The 24,678-nt window shown below is 42.8% G+C and overlaps 1 protein-coding gene across 1 annotated transcript; it reads left to right on the top strand.

Annotated features, from left to right (window-relative positions):
• Positions 1-809: 809 nt before the first annotated feature.
• STON1 (stonin 1) lies at positions 810-23,949 on the top strand. The gene is made up of 4 exons (XM_040057990.2): positions 810-869; positions 11,733-13,712; positions 20,402-20,604; positions 20,967-23,949. Exons 2-4 carry the CDS (start codon positions 11,747-11,749, stop codon positions 21,039-21,041), a joined length of 2,244 nt encoding a protein of 747 aa, XP_039913924.1. The 5' UTR covers positions 810-869; positions 11,733-11,746; the 3' UTR covers positions 21,042-23,949.
• Positions 23,950-24,678: the final 729 nt, after the last annotated feature.

Raw genomic sequence — 24,678 nt, 5'->3', positions numbered from 1 at the left:
CACGTGTGATGGTGTTATGCTTACAGAAGAATTTATTTGTAGGGAAAACTGTACTGAACACTTCTATTGCACATGCAGATGGGGCGTGAGCAGTACTTCCCATGCATGAAACAAAGAGGTAGAATTGCTTCATTTTCATAGAAAACATAAGAAAACTTTACAGAGAAGATAAACGGGACAAAAGAAACCAGTTTGCAGAAGGAAGCCCTTCCTTATTAAAATACAAGGACATTTCAACCGCTGGAAAGCAGTGGAGCTGAAATGGAGGTATAATGCTTGACAAAGAATTTTGGATGGATTACACAAGAAACTGGTGCTCTGTGCTCTAAGTGAGCTGTCACTGCTCCTTGAAAGCCTTTCAGACGGGCAGTTTGGCCGTCTGCAGTCCCTGGCAGCTCTGCTCCACGGCCCTGGGAATGCTCTGGAGGCTTTTATAGGTGGTTTCCCCCTCTTCATCCTCACGTTCTATCTGTGTGTTTCTGCCTTTCGGGGGCAGTCTTCCTGCCCGGTACCGTGTCGCCTCCGGTAGGTGCCTGCAGAGGGGAGTTAATGGATTAGAAGGACTTTCCGTCGCTTAAAGGTAGCACAACTGTACAATCCCGCTGGTTGTTCAGGCATTTTCCAACCTCGTGCTGCATGTCCTCAGAGGATCTCCTGTCCCCGGAGGAGCTTTGCCCGCGCTGGCTCCCCCGGGGCTGCCCTGCCTTTCCCGGCGCGCCGGGGATGCTCCTGCGGGATGCGCCGGGCGGGGCCTGTCCCGGCCACCGCCCCCGGCCGGGCCCGGCGGCCGCTGCTCCGCTCCCGGCGGCGGGCGGGCCCTGGCGGCGGCACGGCGGGCAAGGAACGGGCACGGAGCGGGCAGGGAGCGGGTAAGGAGCGGGCACGGAGCGGGCAGGGAGCGGCTCTGCCCCGGGGAGCCGGGCCAGAGGAGCGGGCTACGGGGGGGGGCTCCGTCCGAAGTGGAATTTTCCCGGTAGCTGAGGCGCAGCCACGAAGTTCTGGCTTAAAACGGGCCGGTGGATGGGGCTCTTTTGTTTTGGTGAAAGAACATGGTGCATTTAACAAAAATATTTGGCTCCTTTTCCTTTCCTTTCCTTTCCTTTCCTTTCCTTTCCTTTCCTTTCCTTTCCTTTCCTTTCCTTTCCTTTCCTTTCCTTTCCTTTCCTTTCCTTTCCTTTCCTTTCCTTTCCTTTCCTTTCCTTTCCTTCCTTTCCTTTCCCTCGCTTCCCTCTTTCCCTCGCTTCCTTTCCACTGCTTTTCAAGCAGAAGTGGGAATAAGGGGGTGGTTTTGCCCAGGGGAACCCGGGCAAATCACGGCGGAAATCGGGAGGGTTTGTGTGCCGGGCATCCTACGGGATCACGTTCCCATGACTTTTGCCTTGTTAGAGAGGAGACTGGGGCAAACGAGGAGTGTTTTTATTTAATAGTCGAAGTGAATTGAATTCCTGGAGCCTTTCTTGTGTTTTCTAGTGTTTCGGCCGACGATGTTAAAGTATGCACGTAGGGGTCACGTTGTTCGAAAGCATTGCTGCAGAAATCTTTCCCATAAATCCAGCCGGGGCGCAGGGCTTTGGGAAAACAAACGGAGCGGATGCACAGGCTGTGCTGCCCAGGACTGGGATGTTTAATCTGCACTGACCGTATGTCCCCCTAGTGCAGACTCCGGGGATGGAGTTTCTAGGATAGTGTAAATGAAAAAAAAAAAAAAACAAAAAAAAACCACAAAAAACCAAACCAAAACAAAAAAAACCCCACCCCACAAACAAATAAACAAACATCCCACCCCCCTAGAAAATATCCCCCTTCTGGCTTTAGCTGAGTGCTCACCGAAGGGGGGCTTTGCAGCAAGGTTTTTTTAAAGGTGTAGCTGTTCTGATACTTGCGGCACACGAGTGTGCTGAGAAAACTGCTGACTAAGCTGTTTTACGGACCCAAGCGAAAGTTACACAATTCTATCCTCCACCAGTGTTTTTTCTATGAGGTGGAGAAACCCGGACTGATTTCTCTGCAAACAGGGCTTAGCTTTTTTTGGGCTGAGTGGTAATGACTGGCTGGGGAGGAGGGAACAGAAGTTTTGGAGCCTGAGGCTTTTAAACATGAACTGTTCATTCGCGCGTTTAACTCGCTTTCGCCTGGTCTGGGGACTGAGACTCTTCCGTAGCTGTGAAAGGAGAAAAAGCAGCAGCTGAAGACAACACTTTATGTTGTTTGATTTGTGCATCGGGAGAAAATGATGTGAGAAAAGATTAGCTGCCTTCTTTGCTTCTGTGTGTGAGTGGAGGAGAACTGAGCACTGCGCTCTGTAATCAGTTGTGGCTGAGTTTAGGAGTAGTTTGCACAACAGGGAGCGTGGCCAGAGGTTGTATTTACCTGATGTTGTACATAACACCCCTGGGAAAACCTGTCCCCAGGCAGGTACGAGGTCCTTGCTTCGTGCTTGGCTTTGATTATTTTCCTTCTCCCTCATGAATATGTAGTAAATGTTATTTTCTATCACTTCAAAAGTTATTGGGATATGTAAACTTAATGGCCCAGCTTGGTGATCACCTCTGAATAGTAAGTTAATGTAGGTTGTAAATTAATCCGTGTGTGGGCCATTAACTCCAACATGAAAACAGAGATTGTACTATCCTGGGCAGTGTTTGACTTTGTGTTTGGGTAAACAGGATCCCTCTAGTCCACCACTCATTTTCTTCTGCTTTTTATTGGTATAAATATAAACTGACGTCTTCTACTTCAGAAAGCAGGTCTGCCCACATGTCTGTCTTAAAAGGCTTTTGGAGAGGAGCCCAAATGAGGCTTTTTTTTTGGTGTCTGTGTTATGAGTTACTCTTACTGACATGACTGTAATCTGTTGCTATTAAAAATACTTCTGTGTAAATAAACACGGATTCAATTGGCACATCTTCTACTAGCATCTTAGTGCTAGTATTCCTGTGAAGCTTTAAGGCAGGGAGAAGGGGAGTATCCACCACGCTGAGGTGTGAGCTGTTCTGTCAGGAAATGTTCCTGACAGCTGTCAGACAGTACTTTACATGTTTAGAAGACCTCTACAAATCTTATGTCATGGATTATACTCCAGGAAGGTACTGCCATGTGTTTGTTGGGCACTAAAGCATGAGGCAGTTTTAAGGGCAGATATAAAAACTGACTCAGAACTAAAACTAAATTTAAAAAAAGGGACTATTATGTTGTTCAATGCTTTTCCTAAACACAGTATTTCTGTTAGTTTCCCTATCTTTTATTACTCACTCTGAGATTAGTGGCACGAGTTTTCAAGTGTTTCTTCTGTGCTGTGTATTCTTTGTGGCACTTCATCTATCCCTCCCTCCCCTTGGACACTGCAAACCACTAGCAGAGAACCAGTCTTAGAGTTCTTGCTGACCACTATCAGCTTAATATTTTGATATGTGAACTGTGTGCCAAAGTACTCTGGCTTTTTTTTTTTTTTTTTTATAATCCAGAGAGCTGCTTAATCCTAGGGAAAAAAAAAAAAAAAAAAAAAAAAAAAGAAAAGGCTGTTAGGCTGTTGCTATTACAGAAGTGGGACAGCCACCCATAACTGCATTTCTGTTGCTTCTTAGTCCATTATAAATCTCTGTCTCTGCCCAGGGGGAGAAGAGAGGGAGAGGTTCGGGATGTTAAAGTACTTGCCAGAGCCCTGTACAGAGCTGCCGTGACCGGAGCACTTCTGTGGGATGTGCGTGTGTTCCTAATAATAACATGTTTCCTAAACACAGTTAAAATTTGCTTCAGTAGATGCAGTAACAATCCATTAACTTAGTGACCTGCACAAGTACTGCAAATAAAACAGATTTATTTTCCTGTCTCTTCCAAGCCAGAGCATTTTTTTTATTATTATTAAAAGAACCCAACAAACTTCCTGTACAGTAAAATGTCATCTAAAAAGTGTCAAAAACCAGTTTGCTTGAATCCCTACTGTCCCTTGGCTCTCCAAAATCTGTCTGTGGAGTGTAAGCTCTGCCATCACTGTGATGGTGCTGAAGAGAGTGTGATTCAGAGGATGAAGCAGGACTTGCCCAGGGAATTGAATGTGAGTGGGCCCTGTGGGAGGTGTGTTGTACACCAACCTCCAGCTAAAAAACTTTTAAGGGTCACAGGTTTGCAGTGAGCACCTTCTAACGTTAAAAAAAACCAAAGAAAATTTCACAATACACCGCTATGTGTAACTGTTTTGCTTTGAGAAGATGCAATCACATCTTCCATCACACCTTGCAGTCACCTCTTGCACACAACTGATGTGTCTTAGAAGGCACTGTGATATCCAGAAAGGAAGAGAATAAAAACTTCGAGTAGTTAATAATTATTTCATCAGGCTTTTTGTTATTTCTTCTAGGAAAAATGAGCTTTCTTCTGTTCACTAAAACACAGAGAACCATTTTGTGGTTCTCAGGATTTAATTCACTTCTAATTTCAGCTAATAAAACTGTTCCTACTGTTTTTTATAGCAGACTGTCTTTCTGAGGGTTTTCCTGGCCATTGCATTTGCTAGCAAATGAAGCATGAGCAGGAGTCCACCCTCTCCTGTCTTCTCTGTTCCCAGCCTGGAGCCGAAAGATGCACAGAACCTCAGGCCACTACATGTGTGTTAGTGGGACCTGGGACAGTCTGTCACCTTCTGAGATGGGGAATCTGCCCAGTAGACAGGAAAACTGGACATCCAGGATGGAACTCTGCTGGGTGTCATCCGCAGGAACTGACTGAGAAGTTGGAACTGATGCACCCAAGAAAGATGCTCAGACTTGTGTTGAGCACTGCTGCTTGTTATTCCTACAGATATGCCAGAGATAAATGTGTTTTTTATCACTTTGGTTACATTAAAAGAAAAAACAAACAGGTTCTAAGTGTACCCGTATACAGCTCTTATTTCTGTACCAGAATTATGCAGAGTTTGTGGTGTGATGTAAGATGTTATTTCATCTTCCTGAAACAAAATAGTTGCATGTAGCTGTGGCTTGGGAAAACTGGTTTTTTTTTTTTTTATGTTAGAAAATGATTGTTGCAAGCCTGTGATCCTTGGATGTTTGGTAGCTGGAGGCTGATTTTTGCCTGCCTTCTTTCTCCATGCTGTTATATTCATTGGTTCATGTGTTCTGTAAGGTGTCTGGGTATGGGCTGAGTCACAGCAGGTACTGCAGGACCTGCTGAAGGAAACCTTATAGTTCCCCTCAGGTGAGAGAAGTGGCCTGCAGGGTAAGAGGACCTCTGCTGCTTTTTGCAGCTTCAGGTCTGCATTCCAGTATCTTTCCTGATGGCATTTAATTGGATCTCTATTTTAGTTTCCTCTTTTTAAACAAAATTTTAATTATTATTTTAGTTTGTTCTATTAGCTTACGGTATCTCATTCTGAAAGTTATGTTCCTGATAGCAAGCTCTGCAAATAAATCCTTGAGAGGAATGACGCTGCAGATCCCAGGCGGTTGTGCGGCCGTGATTTGTAACAATCTCTCAATCTCTTTAGGAAATACCTTTGGTTTGTCTCCATAAATCACATAGACCCTTCCAGTAAAAATGTCTCTAGGCTTTTCTGCCTCGATTCCTATTCCCCTCTAAGAAAACAGTGAAGGACAAAGCTGATGTGACTGCTGGAGCAGGGTGAGGGAGGGTGTGGGAATTACGGCTCACTGTGTACGGGAAGAGTGGTGGAAGCTGATGGTGCTATACACAAGACCAGTCATGCATGATGTTTTGTTGTGTTTTCGAGGCAGCTTTGGAATGACTTCACGTCTGAGTGTTAGGGAAGGACTCCCAGAATGGATCTGCACATGAATAGGAGTTTTTTTTACAGTGTGTAACAGCCGAGGTTTGTGTGATTATCCATAGCAAAGATGGGAATTGTTTCGAGTAGCAGTGCTGAATTTTCACATACAGCAGAAGATCCTCACCATCCAGCCTCTTCCTCTTGTCAGCAAGAAGAGCTGCTTCTTGGGAGGATCCACTTCAGCCACAGCTGAGCAGGCTTGAAGGGTTACCTGAGGTGTGACTCTGGCTGCTTTTTCTTTCATTTTCCCTTTGGGAGCTTCCCATAGGTTTTCCCTCCTGTGTGAATCTCATACCAGCTCACAGCCTTTCAAAGCATGAGGCGGGACCCTGAGAGGCAGAGGAATTGGAATTTCCTCAGGCCTCCCCTGTGCAGTGCCTGTAGGCTCCATCCCTGGCTGTAGGATCCATCCCTGGCTGGATTCCGGATGCTCTCCCGGTGTGCGGGGACCGGCAGCGCTGTCACCTTCAGTCCCTGCCGTCCCCTACACCACAAACCCTGTGACATCATCCTCACTAGGGAGAGTGTCAGCCTCTGCCCAACCCTCTTCCCTGTCAAGGGAAGTAACTGTTGTCTCTGCTTGGGAATTGTGATGGGTTGTGTTGATACCCTTAAAAATGTCAATTTTTTCAAGCTTGTGCCTTCAAATACCAGCCACCTGATTTGTAACTCCCTCGGTGACCGAGGCAGGAACAAGCAACAGCGAGAGGTGTTTGCAAGAGCTGGGCCTGCCTTTGCTCTGGGGATGTGCACACTGTCAAAAGCTGAAAGCTTTAGTTCCTCCAGCTCTTGGGGCCAAGAGTAAGGAATTCCAAATTAAACAGATTAGCTGCAAGCTCTGAACTTCTCCCAGCTGTGCCTATGCCTCAGAGAGCAAGCAATGTAAATAAAAGGTCACATTGCTCTTTGAAGTCAGTGTATTTTTGACTATTACACCAGTTCCTTATTTTCTAAAATGAGTAATGCAGTGGGAGGCTTAGTCCATATTCCAAATACAAGAAAATGCCAAGGAATTCCTATTTCCTGTCAGCTGTAGCTTTTGCTTATGTTTATTTCAGGAGTATAGACTGGATACATTTTTTAATGTGTATCTAGGAGAGAAAAAGCAGAGTTAAATAGAAGTGCAACCACATGTAGTATCAAAGTAAAATTTGAGGCAAATCATCATAAATCAAGCAGTATTTTATGTAGAAGTTGTGTTTCAGGGGTTTTTTTTTGCAGTTAAGTAATAACCAAAACAGTGACACAAAGAATATGGCTGTAAAACACAGAGATAAATCTGCCATGTTTTACTTGGATATCACAAGGGCTTAGAAACATTTAGGGTGTTTTATATACCATATGTGCTTTATTGCTTAAACTGCAGAGAATTTGTCCTTCCCTGCAAGACTATTGCGCTCTGTGGCAAAATGCTTGAAGAATTGTCTGGGTGTTTGTACAAGGAACAGTAACAACTCGTGGTTATGGGACAGCTTCACCACAGTGTGCACAGGATGCAGAGCTTTGCATTAAATTTCTATATGGCCTGCATGCAACAGACAACCTTGCTCCTGGAAATAAAATTGATGTGTAGTAGTGTATGGGGTCCATAGCTTTTTCTGGAAGGGTGGAAATAAAATGACCAGGCACTGTCCACAAACAGAGCAGCTCATGTGAAGAGCTCAGCTTATTTTGAAGGGATTATTTAACTCTTTCGTCACACTTATGTAGACAACTCTGTGGGGGGTTTTTTGGGGTTTGTTTTTTTTTCTTTTTTTGAGCTTAGAGCGAGTAATGAGGCTGGTGTTTACCCAGTAAAATCCCACTGAACACGTGGCACACATAAGGTACGTGCTTGGGTGTTTACAAAGAGAATTTGTTTAGAGGATGTGCACCTTAATATTTGTGGAGCTGCGATGGCCTCTGGAGTTAGAGAGGCAATAAAGGATGTATTTATAAAATTATGCTTTTCTGTGTGTTGGGAGTGTGAGTCTGTTAAACACTGCATTCACTTGCTTTATGCTTTGCAGAAGGGAGGTGTTTCCGTGACTTTCTTCATTATCTGACCCTGTGCTCCTCCAATATTTTAAAAGAGGAACTTTGTATTTGAACAGAAGGGGACGTGCTTGAGGGTTTTAATTGGTGCCAAATTTTAGGGAAGACCCCTGAGAATCAGATGTTACCTCTCTGTGAGAGAGGTGACAGAAGGCCATACTGTCAGTGTGGTGGGGACATTGCTGATGACACTTCAGCACCCTCAGCTCACTGAGGACCCAGGTGCATCTGGATTAAAAGTGCCAAAGTCAATACCTGGAGTTACACCTTTGAGTGAGTAGGGAGTTGTTATTAGTGCTCAGTGTAGGAAGAGGTAACAATATCCCCCAGCAAGGCATGAAAGTTGAGCCGTATTTTTGCTGCAGATTTGATCTGGGATTTCTGAAGCGACAGATGACCCAGTGATAGTTACAGCCTATGAAATCTCTCAATAATGGGATAGAATTTCTCTTCCTTCCATCCTCAAGGTATTAAAATGAAGAAATTGAGCTGCAATGACTGCTCATTAAATGCTGAGGGACTGCGTTAATCTGATAAACGGGAAGATTTTTGTCAGGCAGAAGAAGATAAATTGAAATAAGTTGCAACTTTTGGGTTCACTGGAATTAATGCACCTAGGATCAACTGTTATTTCAGCCAGCTTTTTTATTGGCAGTTTCAATATTCTAAAAATGGTATTTCCTGCCTCATATCTGAACAAGATACCGCACATGCTTGTAATTTAAATGTCACAGGCCACATAACCCATGTGTGATCAATGGTATCTTGTATCATTTTCCTTTTACCCAAAGCATTTAGGTTATGTTTATGTGGTCCCATGGGGGAACCTTTGCTTTTTGGAGGCAAAACACATCCATCCTGAAGCCTGAATTTTATCTGGATTTCAAGGAAGAATGTCCCAGTTCATAGGAAGGAATTTGGAGCACGGTTTAGGACAAAATAGAAGTTGAAAGCATTACTTTATTGCTTTGTACAGCTGCAAAAGGATCAGAGAACAAGTGACATAAAGCAACATAAGACTGTTTTGTGGCTTTTTTTTTTTTTTTTTTTTTTGAAGAGTGGTTAAGTGGTTCTATCCTTAACACATAAGAGGGTGCCTTTCCTTCTATCAGCATGATATTATCCAATCAGCTTGTAAAAATCCATTTGGGCTTTTTTCCTCCATTCCTAGCAGTCGTTTTTGGGGATCAGTAAGCAACAATAGGGGAATCACTATCTATTTCAACACTTTTTGCATGTGTGTTTTTGCTATCATCAGGATCTTTTTTCTTTAAAAAACTCCCATGTAGCTGCAACAGCAACAAGAGGTGAAAGATACAGCCTCTGACAGGTACACTGAAGGTATTGTGACTGCAGAAGAAAGTGGTTTTTACCCACTTTTTTCCATCTGGGAAAGTGGTTTTCTTCATTGACACTTACTGACTGATGTTAAATGTTTGGCAGGTGGAGTTCAAACATCTTTTTGTTTTGTAACAGGAAAAAAGCCCTTGCCAAGTAATCTACAACATCACATTTTAAAACGGGAATACTAACAGACATTGGGAAAACAAAAATGAAAACAAACAAACAAAAAAAACCAAAAAAACCCCACCCAAAACAAACATCTGGGAATAATAAAGGACGCTGAAAACTCCATTTCTAACAAGAAAGGAAAACAGACTGCAAATGTGTTCCTTATTGTAAATGCCTGATTTTATGATTTCTTTTCCATTGGTGCATCTCTGCGTTGTGTAATTTGCCCCTTGAGCATGGCTGTGGTCACACTAGAGGGTTGTGGCAGCATCCCCAGAGTCCCCCCGCAGAGGAAGGTTTTCTCTCCTATCCACGGCGTTTTTTTTCTCTCTCTGGCCATCCCTTATCTCTAGTAAATGCCAGAGGAGTTTTTAATGGCAGCCTTTGAGGCTGTTTCCTTATGCTCTCTTGTCTACCAGGCTGACCCAGTGCTCCAGTCATTCCAGGAAAAAGCCACGCTCCAAGTTAGCATCACATTAGCTGCTCTTAACAAATGAGGCTTTGATAACAGGGCTGAAAACTTTGAAACTTCAGCTCTAGAAATAATTAATGCTGAAAGAGCCATGCTGGCAACCAGAGGGAGAGGAGGAGAAGGGTGTGATATGGGAGGAAAAAATGATGACCAAGTCAGAGACCAAATAGCTGTGATTTTTCTTTCCATTGCTGCGCTTTATGATGAAGTGATTGTGTGGGTGAAGGATACACTGGTAGTTGTGTGTGTCTGAGCTATGATAGTAATTTGTACTTGTTTGCTCCTTTTCTCTCTCTCTTTCTGTAAGTGCTGATTAGAGTGCTTATAAAATAACTAGCATAGTGCAAATATTTTTGTGAACAAAAAGGTCGAGAGTTCAAATACTAATGAAGGACCAGAGCCCTCCTCCATTGAGAGCTCCCCATTTCTCAGAGTAAGCAGACTGTGCCACGGTTTATGGCACTTTCTTACTGGCTACAAACTGCCCCAGAAATAATGGAGTAATGATGAAAATAAAGACTTGTAGCATAAGTTTCACTTGGCTGAACTGTAGCATGTCTAGAAGTGAACTGTTCTCTAAATGTTACAGGTAAAGAATGGCTTTTATGGTTATGTGATTCTGTAGTGCTGTGCAATTAAACAGCCTGACTGAGCTGTCTGTGCATGAAGGGCAACAGCTCTAAGTCATCATTAGCTGACCCTGATTAACAGAGTAATGTACATGCAGGTGGCTTTTGTCTATATGAACTCCGCCTTCCTTGTGCTTTCAGGCAAACGTGGATGTGTTCTGACAGAACAAGAGTAACTTTCTATCAAATAAGCGATGTGTGTATGTGCCCCTGTGGTGTTTCATTGTACTCGATTCCGCCTCAGGCACTGGCAACTTTTCGCTTGCTCCCTCATCAGGCAGGAGCAGTTCGGAGGAAGAACTTTGGGGACAACATGCCCTGCATAAGGATGCAGTGAGCATTTAAATTTCAGAGCACAATTTAGAGCCACAATGGCAAGATTAATAGTTTACTGGTTGCAGTCCTGCTCTGAGGACATCCAGCTGAGCCCTTTACCAAAGACACTTTGTTTGATGAAGTGTAGTTTATTAATTGGTTTAAAGACCTGTCCTTTTTCCAGGCCACCAGCCAATTCAGTGCTTGGCAGATGTGAGTGTTGTTATTTGGCCTTGACTTGTGTTTCATCAGCATTTTGTCTGCAGTGGAGGCTTGCAGTCTACTCCTCAGCTGGAATGTACTGCTCATCCTTAGGGCTAATTTCTTGTTTATAAGTTTAATGCCTTCCCAATGCTTCCTTACAACATGCCCAGTCTCCGAGAGCGTAAGCCTGGGTTGAAGGAGCTGATGTAAAGATTCCTGCCCAGGTCTGGCAGGCATCCAGGGTTTTGCCCTGATGGCAGCAATGAGTATACCTTTGCCATCAGCACTGAGTTGCTACAACTTTTCAGCACAAAATATAATCCCTTCTCTCACTCCTGATTCTATTTTTGGAAATAGCTACACCATTCTTAGCAAAATGCTGCTTTTTTGATGGGGGAAGGAGAGGAAACCTCACCCAGAGCAGATGCCCAGTATGGAAAGTCTCTCTCCATAGTCAAAATGATGCATAAGCTGTATAGCATTATGTTGTATAGTATGAAGCTGAAAGTATTATTCAAGCAGTCCTGTACTGCTGTGGGGCATTCCCCTCTCTCTGATTGAGAGGCTCTGTACATCAGATCCTCTGAACAGCTCGTAGGGCTTAGACCTCCCTTCAATCACCAGCCTGGGAAAGAAGTGAGGATTCATGGGCAGGTTATCTGTTTCTACACAGCTGTCTCAGCCGTCATCCAAAACAGAATGCACCGGATTTGCAAACTGCTCGCAAATTTGATCTTTGTGTGATTTGAGTTTGGTTTGAATCATGTTTGTTGTTTCTTTATAGATGGCTTGTGGGTGATGCGTTGTGCAACTGCCTCAAGTTTCTCCTACAAGATGTGTTCCCCAAATCCAGCAAACTGGGTCACCTTTGATGATGAGCCTCTCTTCCAGTCACCTCAGAAACTGGTTGACAATCAGAGTAGTTGCAAACCAAATGGCCTTAAGCTCAACTTGTCCAGTGTTCATGAGTCTTCAAGTAGGTCATCCTCTACAGGCAGCACTCCACTCTCATCTCCTGTAGTTGATTTCTACCTAAGTCCTGGACCCCCCAGCAACTCTCCACTTACTACACCTACCAGAGACTACCCGGGAAACCCCTGCATTCCAAAGTCTGGGATTCACATGCTCTATCCCATCCCTGAATGGCCATCAAATGTTAACCCTCCTCCATCCCCTGGGATTTGCCCATCCCTAGCCTCACCGAAACCGAGCAGCCTTCCTTTGAACCCCTCACCTAATGACCATCCAGGTAGGACTTTGGTCTCCAAATCAGCAGATGAAGGAAGCCCTAACCCACCAGGAAGCTGTGAGGAGCTGGTTCCAGGACACTTTCCGTACTTCCACAGTGACTGTGCTTTTTCCAGTCCTTTTTGGAAGGAAGGGTGCTCCCCCAGCATGTCGCCAGCTAATGTTAGCACGCTCAGGAAGGACAAAGTGCTTGACAGGAGCGGGTGTCATCCTAGAGACAAAGAAACATGTCATGATCAGAAAAGCCTCAACCAGGGCTCCTTTAGTTACATCTGTGAGAGACTTGAACACCTGCAAGCTGACAGCTGTGAGACTGTGGAAAACCCACCCATCTCCAGCACCCATGCGTGGCCCAAGCTCTCCCCCACCATCCCACACAGCCTCTTCAGGAGCCAGAAATCAGATGGGTGGCCGTTCATGCTGAGAATTCCTGAAAAGAAGAACATGATGTCATCTCGGCAGTGGGGCCCTATTTACCTGAGCGTCCTGCCTGGAGGGGTGTTACAGATGTATTATGAAAAGGGCCTGGAGAAACCTTTCAAGGAATTCCAGCTGCAGCCGCAGTGCAAGCTGTCTGAACCCAAACTGGAGAGCTACAGTGTCTCAGGAAAAATCCACACTGTGAAGATTGAGTGCGTGTGTTACACAGAGAAGAGGAGGTACCACCCCAAAGTAGAGGTGACCCATGAACCGGAGGTGGAGCAGATGTTAAAGCTGGGCACCACCGATTATAACGACTTCACCGATTTCCTCGTGACGGTCGAGGAGGAACTCATGAAACTTCCTACTGTTTCCAGACAAAAGAGGAATTATGAAGAGCAAGAAATGACTCTGGAAATAGTGGATAACTTTTGGGGAAAGGTCACTAAAGCAGAAGGAAAACTTGTAGAAAGTGTGGTCATCACACACATTTACTGCCTGTGTTTTGTGAATGGCGGTGCTGAGTGTTTTCTAACCCTGAATGACCTGGAGCTCCACAAGAGGGACGAGCGTTACTTTGAGAAGGAGCAGGAGAAGAAGTGGATCGATATTCTCGACTGCCATTTCCATAACTGTGTCAAAGCACAGGAATTCGAGCAATCACGGATTATTAAGTTTACACCCCCAGATGCCTGCAGACTGGAACTGATGCGTTTCAGGACACACTACAATGGGCAAGACCTTCCCTTTTCTGTGAAGGCTGCAGTGGTTGTTCAGGGGGCATACATTGAACTTCAGGCTTTCATAAACATGTCTTCAACTGCTCAGATCCCGACACGTTTACCCTCAGTGAAATACTGTGAAAATGTTATGATACGCTTTCCTGTTCCCACACAGTGGATCAAAGCTCTTTGGACCATGAACCTCCAAAGGCAGAAGTCCCTAAAAGCGAAAATGAACAGGAGAGCATGCCTTGGGGCTTTGCATGAGGTTGAATCTGATCCCGTAATCCAAGTCTCGGTTGGAACAGCAAAATATGAGAGTGCCTACAGGGCCGTGGTGTGGAAGATTGACAGGCTTCCAGATAAAAATTCAAGTAAATAATTTGTGTTATGGGCTTGGGTGTATGCCTTCACATATGCTTGGGTTTATACTTGTGTACCTCCATCAGCTGTTGTGGTTTGGGTTTTTATCTGTGGGATGCTGTTGGTAGAAGCTGGAGTAATCTTTTAGGAAAAAGAGGATACAGACTAATCAATTTCTTTAAACCATGTTTTCATAAATTATGTGATGGAGGCAGATGTACTGTCAGTCATGTCAAGTGTGTGGTATCATGGAAGCAGAGCTGATCATTCTGAGTAAACCTCAAGTCTGTAATAGTAAGGCTGAGGGAAGGGTTTATGCTTCCTGTGTACCAGCTGGGCAATGGGTGGGATGGGAAGCAGAAGTTGGTAAAATGATTTGTTCAGCCAATATCACACAGCTAATAGAAAAGCTGGTATTGCCACTGCTGGATCTTGGCTTTCTAGAATCTAGCACATTTAAGAAATTGTAGGTATGACACAGAGCTAGAAGGTGCTGTGGTTAAATTTGTTGTAGGAAGGCAACGGTGCTTTTGCAAAGGCTGGTTTCTATTACCTCTTTCATGGGTTTGTGCATTGAGATTGTACATTCATTGCAATAACTGCACTGACAAAAAATGCCTCCCGCTTTATTCCCATTTCTTTCTGGTGGTGGTACCTCGCTGAAAACTTGTAGCAGTAAAAGCAGCTACGTTTTTAATTGCACACATGGAAGTACTTAATTTACTTCAATTTAGAGGAGAAAATACGACTTTTTGAAGAAGAAAACTATAAATATTTGGGTTCAAAAATCCAATTTTTAGTCATGTTACCAGTACCTTTTTAAAGACAGTACTTTTCTAAAGGCATAAAAATTCCTGAGCAATACAATATCCTGCTTCAAGTTCTGTAGAGTGAAGGCATTTGATCCTTTGCTGGATCCTTTTCATTATGTGGACCTGAGGCTTTGGGGATCTGTGTAAGACAAGGGCACCTGTTAAAGCATTTCATGTAAAATATCTGTAAAATCTGTATTTTTAAATAGAGGAGTAAGTGTATGTTACTAACATACGGATTGTCCTAGTCTTGTATTGTCCTGTCTGGGATACCCGCCTCTCTAAAATGTCCGGAAAATATTTTTACCTTCTTAAGTCCCGGTTTCAGGCATTCTACTATTAAGCCAGGACTAATGGTGGGGGAAAAGCAATGACAGAGGGAGTGAAGTGAAGGACATGGGCTGGGGAGACTAGAAAATGGCCAGGGGGGGCAGAGGAGTTGATGGAGAGATGTAGGAGAACAAGAAGGCAGAAGATTCTTCAGGTCTTCAAAATCCCTCTCCTGTGCTCCAGGTTTCATAGATTTGCACCATGTTGCTATGACCCATGTGTTTTCCCAATGCTTACAAAACTGTTTGGTACTTTTAGTATTCTTTATTTAATGTAGGTTTGCTTCTGTAAAATCAAGCCAGCAGTTTAGACAATTTTAAAGAAGATTATAAGCCTTCTGAATTTCCTGCAGTTCTTTCACCCGAAGATTTGATGTGCACAATTAACCTCAGATTTAAGTTATTTGAAAGGAAGAACTTGGGTTTTTTTGAGGCATTCCACGGCTTTACTTTATTTTCTACCAGTAGCTTAAACTTCTGACTTTTGAATAATTCCTCCAGCTGAGATCTGCAGAATAATTTGTCTCTGTGAAATGTTCGTGCATTTGAAAAAACATTTTGGTAGTAATACTGGCCAGTAAATTTTAAACCTCTTTATCAAGTGCTCTGTACACAGTTAAGAGTTTAAAAATAGAGTTGTCCCAAGGCGTGCCAAAAGTCTGGAGACAGTCAAACTAATAGAAATATGTAAACTTTCATAATGTGTTTACTGCAGCTGGAAAATATGCTGAGGATTTTGCTTTCAAAAGCCTCTGTCCAAGGCTTCTCAAAAAAAAAAAAAAAAAGGGGAGAAGGAAAAGCGGTTGCCTGCAGTTATTTTGTGTCTCCATTTATAGACATTGAAATATGTTAATATCCACTGGATTCTACTAAAGTGTTTTCTTGGAAGAATGCTGGCCAAGTGAAGTCAGTAGGAGCTGCAAGAAACACCAGACTTTTAAAAGCTGTCCATGACTATTCAGATATATAGATGTTGTGTTTGGAAAAGAAAAAAAAGGAAAAAAGCAATAGGCTTTGAAGGGCTGATCCAGTGATATTTCTGCAAATTGAGTTTATGTTTGTGACACTGGGTATTTGTGTAAGGAAATGCAGAACATGTCATGATTTTAGCACAATACCGGGGCCGGACTTTGTAGTGAGAAGCTGTGTCAGCTGCTTCCCAGGGAGTTTCCAGGGAGCAAGGGAGAGACTAAACTGCAAAGCAGTGTGCTTTAATCACTTGCAGTGTAAATTTGAGCCCTGTGATATTTTTTGCTAGGACACCTCCATCCTCGAGCTGTTGTATAAACAAACAGTTCCTCGGCTGATTATTTCTTCTTTCATTCTGCATCATGGAGCCACACTGAGGAAGCAGGGACTGAACAAGACAGCAAATTGGAGCTTGAGGAGGTTGTGGCTGCTGGCAGCCTTGTTACTGCCTTTAGCATCTGTGCATGAACACTGCTGTGGGAGGTGATGTGGTTCCCTGGAATTATTTTCTAAACTGTCCAGGAGGAAACTCAAAGCCATGGCTTTGTCAGGTGGACTCCATCCCTGCCCAGCCACCTCCTTCTGGCACTGGCACCACTGCGAACTGATGCTTGCTGGTGGTACTGTTCCACTCCTCTATTTCCTATGCACTTCTCCGAGCAAGTTGAATAAATGTACCCATTTAGACATAGCTGCAGGAGTTACTAACTTCTAACAACCTAATGTACGTAAATCTGTTAGTAGTAATCGTTTATGTTTCCATGTTCAAAATAAGAGTTTTAGAACTGTACCTGTTTTGGCAAATTTTGAATTATTACATAACTAAGATAACCAGTACATTATTTTGGCTTTAGTTACTTTGCTTCATGAGCCTTTCTCAAGATCAAGGTTGCCTGATTGCTACTTACACAGGTGAAAAAGGGCTAAACAATGTTAATAAGTGCAGAATTAGATCATTAATTGCTTTTGAAATGCTATATGAATGCTAAATGATATTTGGAATCTAGTTTCATAGTTTTACTGATCTTTTGTTTGTTTGTTTTGGCTTTTTTTTTTGTATTCTTTGGAGACAGAGAGCAAGAGTTTGGAATGCTTTTAGGAAATGAGCCAGATTTTCAGATTAAGGCAGACTAAAATCTCTCAATTCACAGAAGTCTTAGCAAGTTGCATAGACACATACACTGCAGGGTTTCTGTCTTATAAATTAGATCGTAAAAGCTCAGGAATATCTACAAATTTTTCTGGTTTCCTCTCAGGAGGGGTTTGATTTCATCAGGTGTTGATGTCTCAACAGTCCCTGATGGGCCACATTTTGGATAGCTGAGCTTGAATATGTGAACTTGAATAGGTCAGCACTCTGACTATGTCACCTTAGCACACTGTGCCTGCTCCAACCCACCTGTCTTTCCACAGCACCACCTTTTTCTCCTTCTGGCCAAACACCTGGCTATTTCAGCATTACAGTTTCTTTTGCAAAAGGATCTTCTACACACAGCCGCTTCTTTCTTCTTCTAACTCCAGCGTAGCACAAGGCCTGGGAAGCAGTGATTTCTTGGAGCAGAGATGACAAGAACTGCTCAGTTTTAGGTGAAAACTAAGGTGATGTTCACAGTCTTCCAAAATGCTGGTCAGCCACTTTGTCATCTGACAGCCGATGGGAAGAAAGAAGTTGCTCTACACTCCTAGCAGAGCTCAGCAGTGGCAGAAGAACTTCTCCACAAGTGAAGGGGTGAGTACTTCCCTCTGACATTGGTGTTGGTACAAGAGACAGATGGGCTGGGAGGAACCTTGTGTTTTAGGAATAGGCAAAAAGGTCCAATGGAGGCTGCTCCAGAGGACCCAAGGCAGTATCTTTATCCAAATCCCAAACCTGTTGTCTTCTGCCTTTGCAGGTTACCACCTAAGGAAAAGGAAGCACCCTAGAATTCACTGCATCCCAACACCAAGACCACCTCATGGCTGCAGATCAGCTGGAATATAAACCCAGAGGTTTCTTCGGATGGTCCTGAATCACAACAATGCCATGTCTAGCAGGGAAACCTTCAGCAAGAGCCCAAGAAGAATGGCTCCTCTCTGCCTGGACTCAAGTGGACACCTGTTAGCCAGCATTTACCATCTGATACCTGCTCAGGAAAATTCCAAGCAGTGATTATTTCTGGATTCCATTTCTCAGAAGAGAAAATAATTTGCTAGACAATTTCCATTGCTATTTGTTTCTTCATAGGCCTCTCCCCCCAAAAATCCCTGGAAGATTCTGAATTTGATCTCCAAAAGCCCTTAGATCTATGCTGGTTGCCTTCTACCACAAATTAACTACAGGCAACAAACCCTTTTTCCTCAGATCCTTGATTAACCACAGCCCCAGAGGCAGAGAGTAGCTTTTCCCTGGCCAAGACATGCCATGCCATCTTGGTGCTGCAATTCCTGCTGTCCTCCCTGGGATGCTTCACTTGTGGCTGGCACTCTGCAGTCTGTGCAGCCCATCCCAGCAAACAGCACAAAGAGCAGGGCAAGTAAGTGTGGTACCAAGCTGCATCCTGGCACTACCATGGGAGAGGAGAGCAGGCCCTGGGAGCCAAAAGAAGCACAGTTCAGATAGGATGACATCTTGCAGTGTGGCTCTGGAACAGGATGTTCCTTGTGGTGTCCTGTTGCTGGGATGATGGAGGGTTCAAGGATGGAGAGGCTCACATCAACAGAGCGCATTCCACCATATCCAGGCAGTCTGGAAGAGGGACTGTGGAAAGAGAGTGTTAGTGCAGGAGAAATGGCCTTGGATACAGCAAGAGGTGACCAGCAGCAAATCATAGACAAGACTCACATCGCAGAGGTGCAGAGATCTGCCTGTCCTTGCGTGTGTGAGTGATGAAACACCATCTCCTCCTTGCACTTGTTCTGTGTTCCAGCTTCATTCTCAAGACATTGGCAGGTGGCTGCAATCCTTATTTCTGACTTTGTTCCCTCCTCTATTTCCATAATAAAATCCCTGATGTTACAGTTTTACTTGTCTCTGTGTTCTGTGTTGTTGTCCTGAGACCTCAGCCACACGCTGCATGCCCTTGGCATGGCACTCCTTGCAAACTGGGGATCTTTGGGCTCCAGTGCCTTGCGGGACCCTCTCCTGAGGTGTGCCCAGAGGTCTGTGTAATGTTACAGGGAAAACCTGCAGCACAGACAGGCACCCAGCCCAAGGCTCCTAGGAGCAATGTAGATGCAGCTTTTAAATTTATTTTTGCCTTACAAAATGCCTGTGGCCTGTGGATGTGGAATATTAGCATGATTTTTCCCATGGGATGGATAAAACTCAGTTTATGTTAACTCCATCTTCAGTATTTCCTTCATTCTGATACAAAATTGATTCCTGTCACTGGAGGAAGTCAGTGCATAAAGAATGGGACATTTTTTCCTGAACTTCAAGATTCCATTCAGTGTAATGGATGAAAACCAAATATAAGCTGCCAGGCTTGCCTTTGACAAAATACAGGCAATCCTTTCTCTTTTATTTTTTTTTTTCCTGCCTGCAGCCAAAGCATAGTTAGTTGTCTATGCTGATGATTAAAATCCTGGAGAGAAGGAGAAATGCAGAACTGCTCTGTTTTACCCTGAAGAATTTGGAGAGGATTCTTTTCATTATATTAAATTGTGTTATCCTGCTTTCACACACATAGTCAGTCTGCTGACTCCAGGTGCTCTGGGAAGCAAGCTTTCATGATGGTGTTGCTGTGTGCCAGGAGAAGTGCTTGCCCTTATTGCCACATGTAAGAAATGCTGAAGCAAGTGATCCTTAGGATCATCCCTAGGATGATTAAAGTAATTCAGAATATGCTGCACAAATGGTGCATGAGTCTGCTTTATAACATCACAGTTATTTTAGCAGTATTTTTGTTTTTTTTTTTTTTTTTAAGAAATGGGTTATGTTCTTTTCCAAGCTAGACAGGGACTCCAGGTAGCCTTTATTCTGGTGGGTGGGATGTATCTTGTTTGAGCAGCACTCTGAGCTGCACCTTTATCTTCCAGCTGTGGACATACTGTTATAAATGATGGTACACAAGATAGCTGTGGTACTTGAAATAAACACTGCAATAAAACTTCTACAGCAGAGAGCTCTGGAAAGAGGCTTAGCTTATTGGATATAGGGCAGCATCTCTGCCTTGGTTACACTGGGGCCTTCCAGTTGTGGTTTTGGTGTTTTTTTTTTTTTTTTTTTTTTTTTTTTTTTTTTTTTTTTTTTCTGTGAGTAAGGAACGCATTTTTAAGGGAAAACATCAAATAGTTTGAATTTAGCAACAAAGCCCTACATCTGTAATATTCTCTCAATGAGAAGCTGAAAGGATCTGGTAAATCTTGTGTAAATTAATTTGTAAAATTGATGACTCTGACAAGTGTGGTGAAGCAGACACATGTACATAAAATGAACAAGAGGCCACCTTATGCCCAAGCAGCGAAAGATTATAGATAGAATAACCTTGTATCCTGACAACAGCTGTGTGTTCATAAAAGGTAAAGCTGTGCTCTCTTGCTAGGAGGTGAACCTAAACAAAGGAAACATAATTCACTAATGGTGTGGTGGTTTTCTTTTTCTTTTCCAAGGTTTGGATCATCCACACAGCCTGTCTTACAAACTGGAACTGGGATCAGACCAGGAGATACCATCTGACTGGTACCCATTTGCTACTGTCCAGTTTGTTGTTCACGATACCTGTGCCTCGGGAACAGAAGTGAAGTCCCTGGGCATAGAGAGCGATCTGCAGCCCCAGAAACATGTGGTTCAGAAAGCTTTTTACAATTGCCAGGTATTCTCAGGGCTATGCTTTCCATGTTTTCTTCCTCTTCTGCCTCCCTGCTACCCCATACAGTATTTGAAAATAAAATGTGCTTTGTATTCTAAATGTATCTTGCATGTACTTCTGATAATGACTTTGAACAGAAACTCCTTGTCTGATCTAGGATGAGACTGAAAAATAGAACTGTGAATGCAGCTTTTTTTTTTCCTCAGCTGGGCTATTTTTGGGAGTAGTGATTTTGAAATCTGTTGTGTCTGGAAATATTTTGATTTTGTGTCAAAGCTTTTTTCCCGTGCCATTGCTGAAGTTCACACTTTCAGTGTCCAATTATTTGCTAATTCTACCTGCTGCTTTTTGTTTTCTACCTACAGGTTGAAATTGAAAAGAAGTGGATTAGGCTTGATGGAGAAGACCCAGATAAGGCTGGCAACTGCCTAATGCAATGAGAGAGGACGGGAGGCACCGTCATAGGATATTAGTAGGAATCAATTTACATAGGAAATTCTATTGTTAGAAGAAGAGCAGTGACCTAGTTTAGGGTAAACACGGTCATTGAAATTTTTTTTGTGCTTATGGATTTGAGTCTACAAATCAGTACTCATTTGACTGGCCTGCATTCAAGTAAACTTCCTGTCATGGGAGTCCTGGTACGAGTAAGGTCTCCTTGTCAGAGTGGCAGGATGTGAGCACTTCATTGACTGATTCTAATGTATAATTTTCCTGTTGTGGATCTGTGACTTGGGAATGACCTCATACCCTGTATTGAAACCTAATGGCACTACTCAAAGGGTTCATGTCACTTGGACATAAAATAGTTGGTTATAAAAACTTCCAGAGTGCTTATGATTTATCAGCACCTGTGTAAGGTCCAGAAGGACCAATTACAATTTTTAGTGCTGTTTGAAAACTCAAGTCCCTCATGTTTTGGCTCCCCTTGATGTATGTGAGCAGAACAAGTCCAGATAATATTCTCAACAAGAGCCTTAATTAATGAGTTGGAAACTGGGTGATTTCATTGGGAAAAAGGGTCCTCTGCAGTAATATTCTTTATTCTTCTGTGGCTGCAACAGTTTCCTTCTCAGAACTTTATAAGTTCACTCAAAACAATCTCTTGGGCAAAAAAAACCCCATATGGCAGATGTGATTGAAGTTTCTGTGCCAGCATTAGACAGTTAATTTTCACTACTGTAGCAAGTGAGATAAGGGGTGGATTCTCAGTGAATGTAAATCAGTCCAGGCCCATTTCATCTGATGAGGCTTGGAGAATTTACACCAGAGGAGGTTTCCCCCCACGAGCTGGAGAAAACATTTGTTGCTGTTGCTGCTGTTTGCTCTGTCTCCTTTAGGATGCAAGTTCCAGATGTTGGTATGGAAACTGCAGGAGCTGTGGCTTTGAGTAACTTTTAAGACATGCATGGAAAAGGAGATGTTTTCATGCTCGTGGCTCTAAAGACATTTTCCACAGGAAAATAATGCAGGAATGGACTGTCACAAGAGACATGAAGCTGTGACGCTTCATCAGGCAGCCTGAGCTACTAATCACTAATGTCAATGTGTTCACTGTGTTTTCAACAAACAATTGGCCTTTAGGGAAAATTTAAACTAAAATTTAAACTTATTTAAACTAAAATTAGTGGTGAACAGAAGTATAGTAATGCACTGCCTCACTTTATATTTTGTACAGCTTGTAACTGTTTATATGAACATGGTGTAAAAATACAGATATATGGCATTCCCCAAAAGTAGAAATATGTGGGATATACACAGAGAAAATTACCAGTCTGAGGAAACAGAAGACCATAATATGAACCTAGTTCATCACAATAAACTTTTCCCCCCATCCAGAAGCTGAGAATGAAATGGGTAATAGATTCTATAGTAAGTCCTGAGGGCAGGTTTTTTTATGGGTATTGCATTGCCAAAGCCCCAAATAGACTATTATGGTATTTGGGCTTCTCTATATATCCCTTTTTATTAACAGATTATATCGTTATAAATCTAAGCAAGCGTTGGACTATAGTAGCGATCCAAATATGTCTCAGCTGTTGCATCCTCCGTCTGTGTTTTGACTTGAGAAGCCATTAGCACCTTCAAGTCATGTTTGGTGTGTTTTATTAATGTTTAATTTTGGTTTATATTCTGCTCAGCTGAACTAAGTGGCACAGTGTTGCCACCAGGGCAAAGTGTTTATACTTAGCAACGTGGCAAGCTCTGCAGTTTGCTGAAGTCCACAGCTACAATATTTATTAACCTCTTTGCTCAGTGAGGTAGAGGAAGCAAAATATACATTGCAATTACCTGCAGTTACCTTTGTCTGAGGCTGACTTGTTTTGATTGGCATTGAACAGCTAGTTTGGTAAACCTAATAATAGTGGTTGCTCTCCAAGGCATGTCTCGCCCAGCTGGCCCCTATTTTTCTGTTTTTAAGAAGGAGGAACCAGAATATCTCCATTCCATCTCTCTTTCATCTTAGGATCTCCATTGACAGCACTCACCTCCTGGGCATTGGGTACCTGGTGGTGTTACAAGTCCTGCAGAAGCTCTGGCTGCTTTTCTGCTCTCAGGTGTCTGCTGTATCTCAGGATGTGTTTAAGGAGCCTGTGTAGTGTTGACCCTTCAAGATACAAGCTTTCTTTTGTGTTGTCTTGAGCATAACTTACTGAACAAATATTCTTAACTTTAAGACTCATTGCTAAGATTTTCCATGAATGTTACAGTAGCTGATACTGAGTAAACATACAGGCTCTGAATTCTTTAGAAATCTGGGCTACAAGTAGTCTAACTGTGATTTTGGGAAGGGGAATGGAGATGAAGAACAACTGCTATAAGCTGTTGTGATGCATAAGCAGTGTCCAGCTAGCAAAAGGACTGGAGCTTTAAATAACCCACGAGGTACTGGCATCATGTGAGGAGCCAGGTTTCACACGTGTCAGATCTCTGCTTCCTGCAGCGAGCGCCCGCAGTCACTGAAATGCTTCCAACTGTTTGGGTCACTTAAGATGCTGACATTTCACTAACATTTACTTCAGGGCAGTGTTTAGATGTTATCTTTGTTTCCTTCACAAAGGACTAGCAGGGTTTGGAAGATTTTATATTTAAAATAGAAATCAATGAGAACAACTATTTTTATAGTGTGTTTGCCTTACTTACAAAGTGTTGTATTTGCTGAAACCGACAAACTTTATCTTTGCATCCATCTTTCTCGTACTAATTGTATTACTCCAGGTAAATGGTACTTGATGTAATTTTGGATTCAAACACCCATTGAAGTCAGTGGAAGTCTTTTAACTGACAAAATAGGATCTGCATCAAAGTCTCTAAGAATAAAAGGCAAAAAAAAAAAAAAAGAAGAAAGGAATAGTGGTAATGGTCTGTAGAGGATTTTTTTATGTCAGTAAGTAAGAAACCTGCATTGCCTGCTTATTTCAACCAGAACAGAGCACAAAGGTAGGGAAAGAGATGTTACTCGATGCCATAGCTGAAGCTTTGCAGGGATTGGGAACAATGGTTCTGTTGCTCCTGGGTAGCAGCTCTTGAGAAATGAGGATGATAATGCACTCCATTGAACCTGATACGAAGCCACTGTTATCCTTATGCTCCTTGCTTTGTTTTCCTCCAGATTCTGTATTAATTGTCCAAAAGTATTTTACATTTGAACACGTTTTCACGTTACTTTTGGTTGTGTTTATTTTACCTAGCAGACTTCTTTGCTGCGGTGTTGGTGTCCACACTTCTATTTTGCATTTATTTGTCTTTTTGTTACTTAACACAGTAACTAACTGCTGCAGTTAGTAGTTCTTAGCAATAATTTTGATAACTCTGAAGCAGTGCTGTTACTCCTAATGGAAACTATAATTTTATTTGGGTCTTTTGTCAGTATAAGTGCAAAGAAATCATGCTGATAATCTTGTAATAACATTTTGTAGATTGCATATTGATTAAAAAAATAAAGCTGTATTTCAAACTAGCAGTTTCTTGTCCCCTCACTAGAAATTTATCAAGCTAGTTTTGAATTTACTATAATTAACTGGTTGATCTTGATCATCGGGTATTGCAGCTCATTAGAAAGAACAGTTCTAGCGT

The sequence above is a fragment of the Hirundo rustica genome, chromosome 3 (genome assembly GCF_015227805.2).
Source record: "Hirundo rustica isolate bHirRus1 chromosome 3, bHirRus1.pri.v3, whole genome shotgun sequence".
In the NCBI taxonomy this organism is placed as follows: domain Eukaryota; kingdom Metazoa; phylum Chordata; class Aves; order Passeriformes; family Hirundinidae; genus Hirundo; species Hirundo rustica.
Note: the sequence above shows the minus strand (reverse complement) of the source record. Positions and strands in the feature narration are given on the sequence as shown.

Coding starts and splice junctions, on each gene's coding strand:
- STON1 (XM_040057990.2), top strand. CDS start 11,747: ATGCGTTGTGCAACTGCCTCAAGTTTCTCCTACAAGATGTGTTCCCCA. Junction 13,713..20,401: donor GCTTCCAGATAAAAATTCAA/GTAAATAATTTG, acceptor TTCTTTTCCAAG/GTTTGGATCATCCACACAGC. Junction 20,605..20,966: donor AAGCTTTTTACAATTGCCAG/GTATTCTCAGGG, acceptor TTCTACCTACAG/GTTGAAATTGAAAAGAAGTG.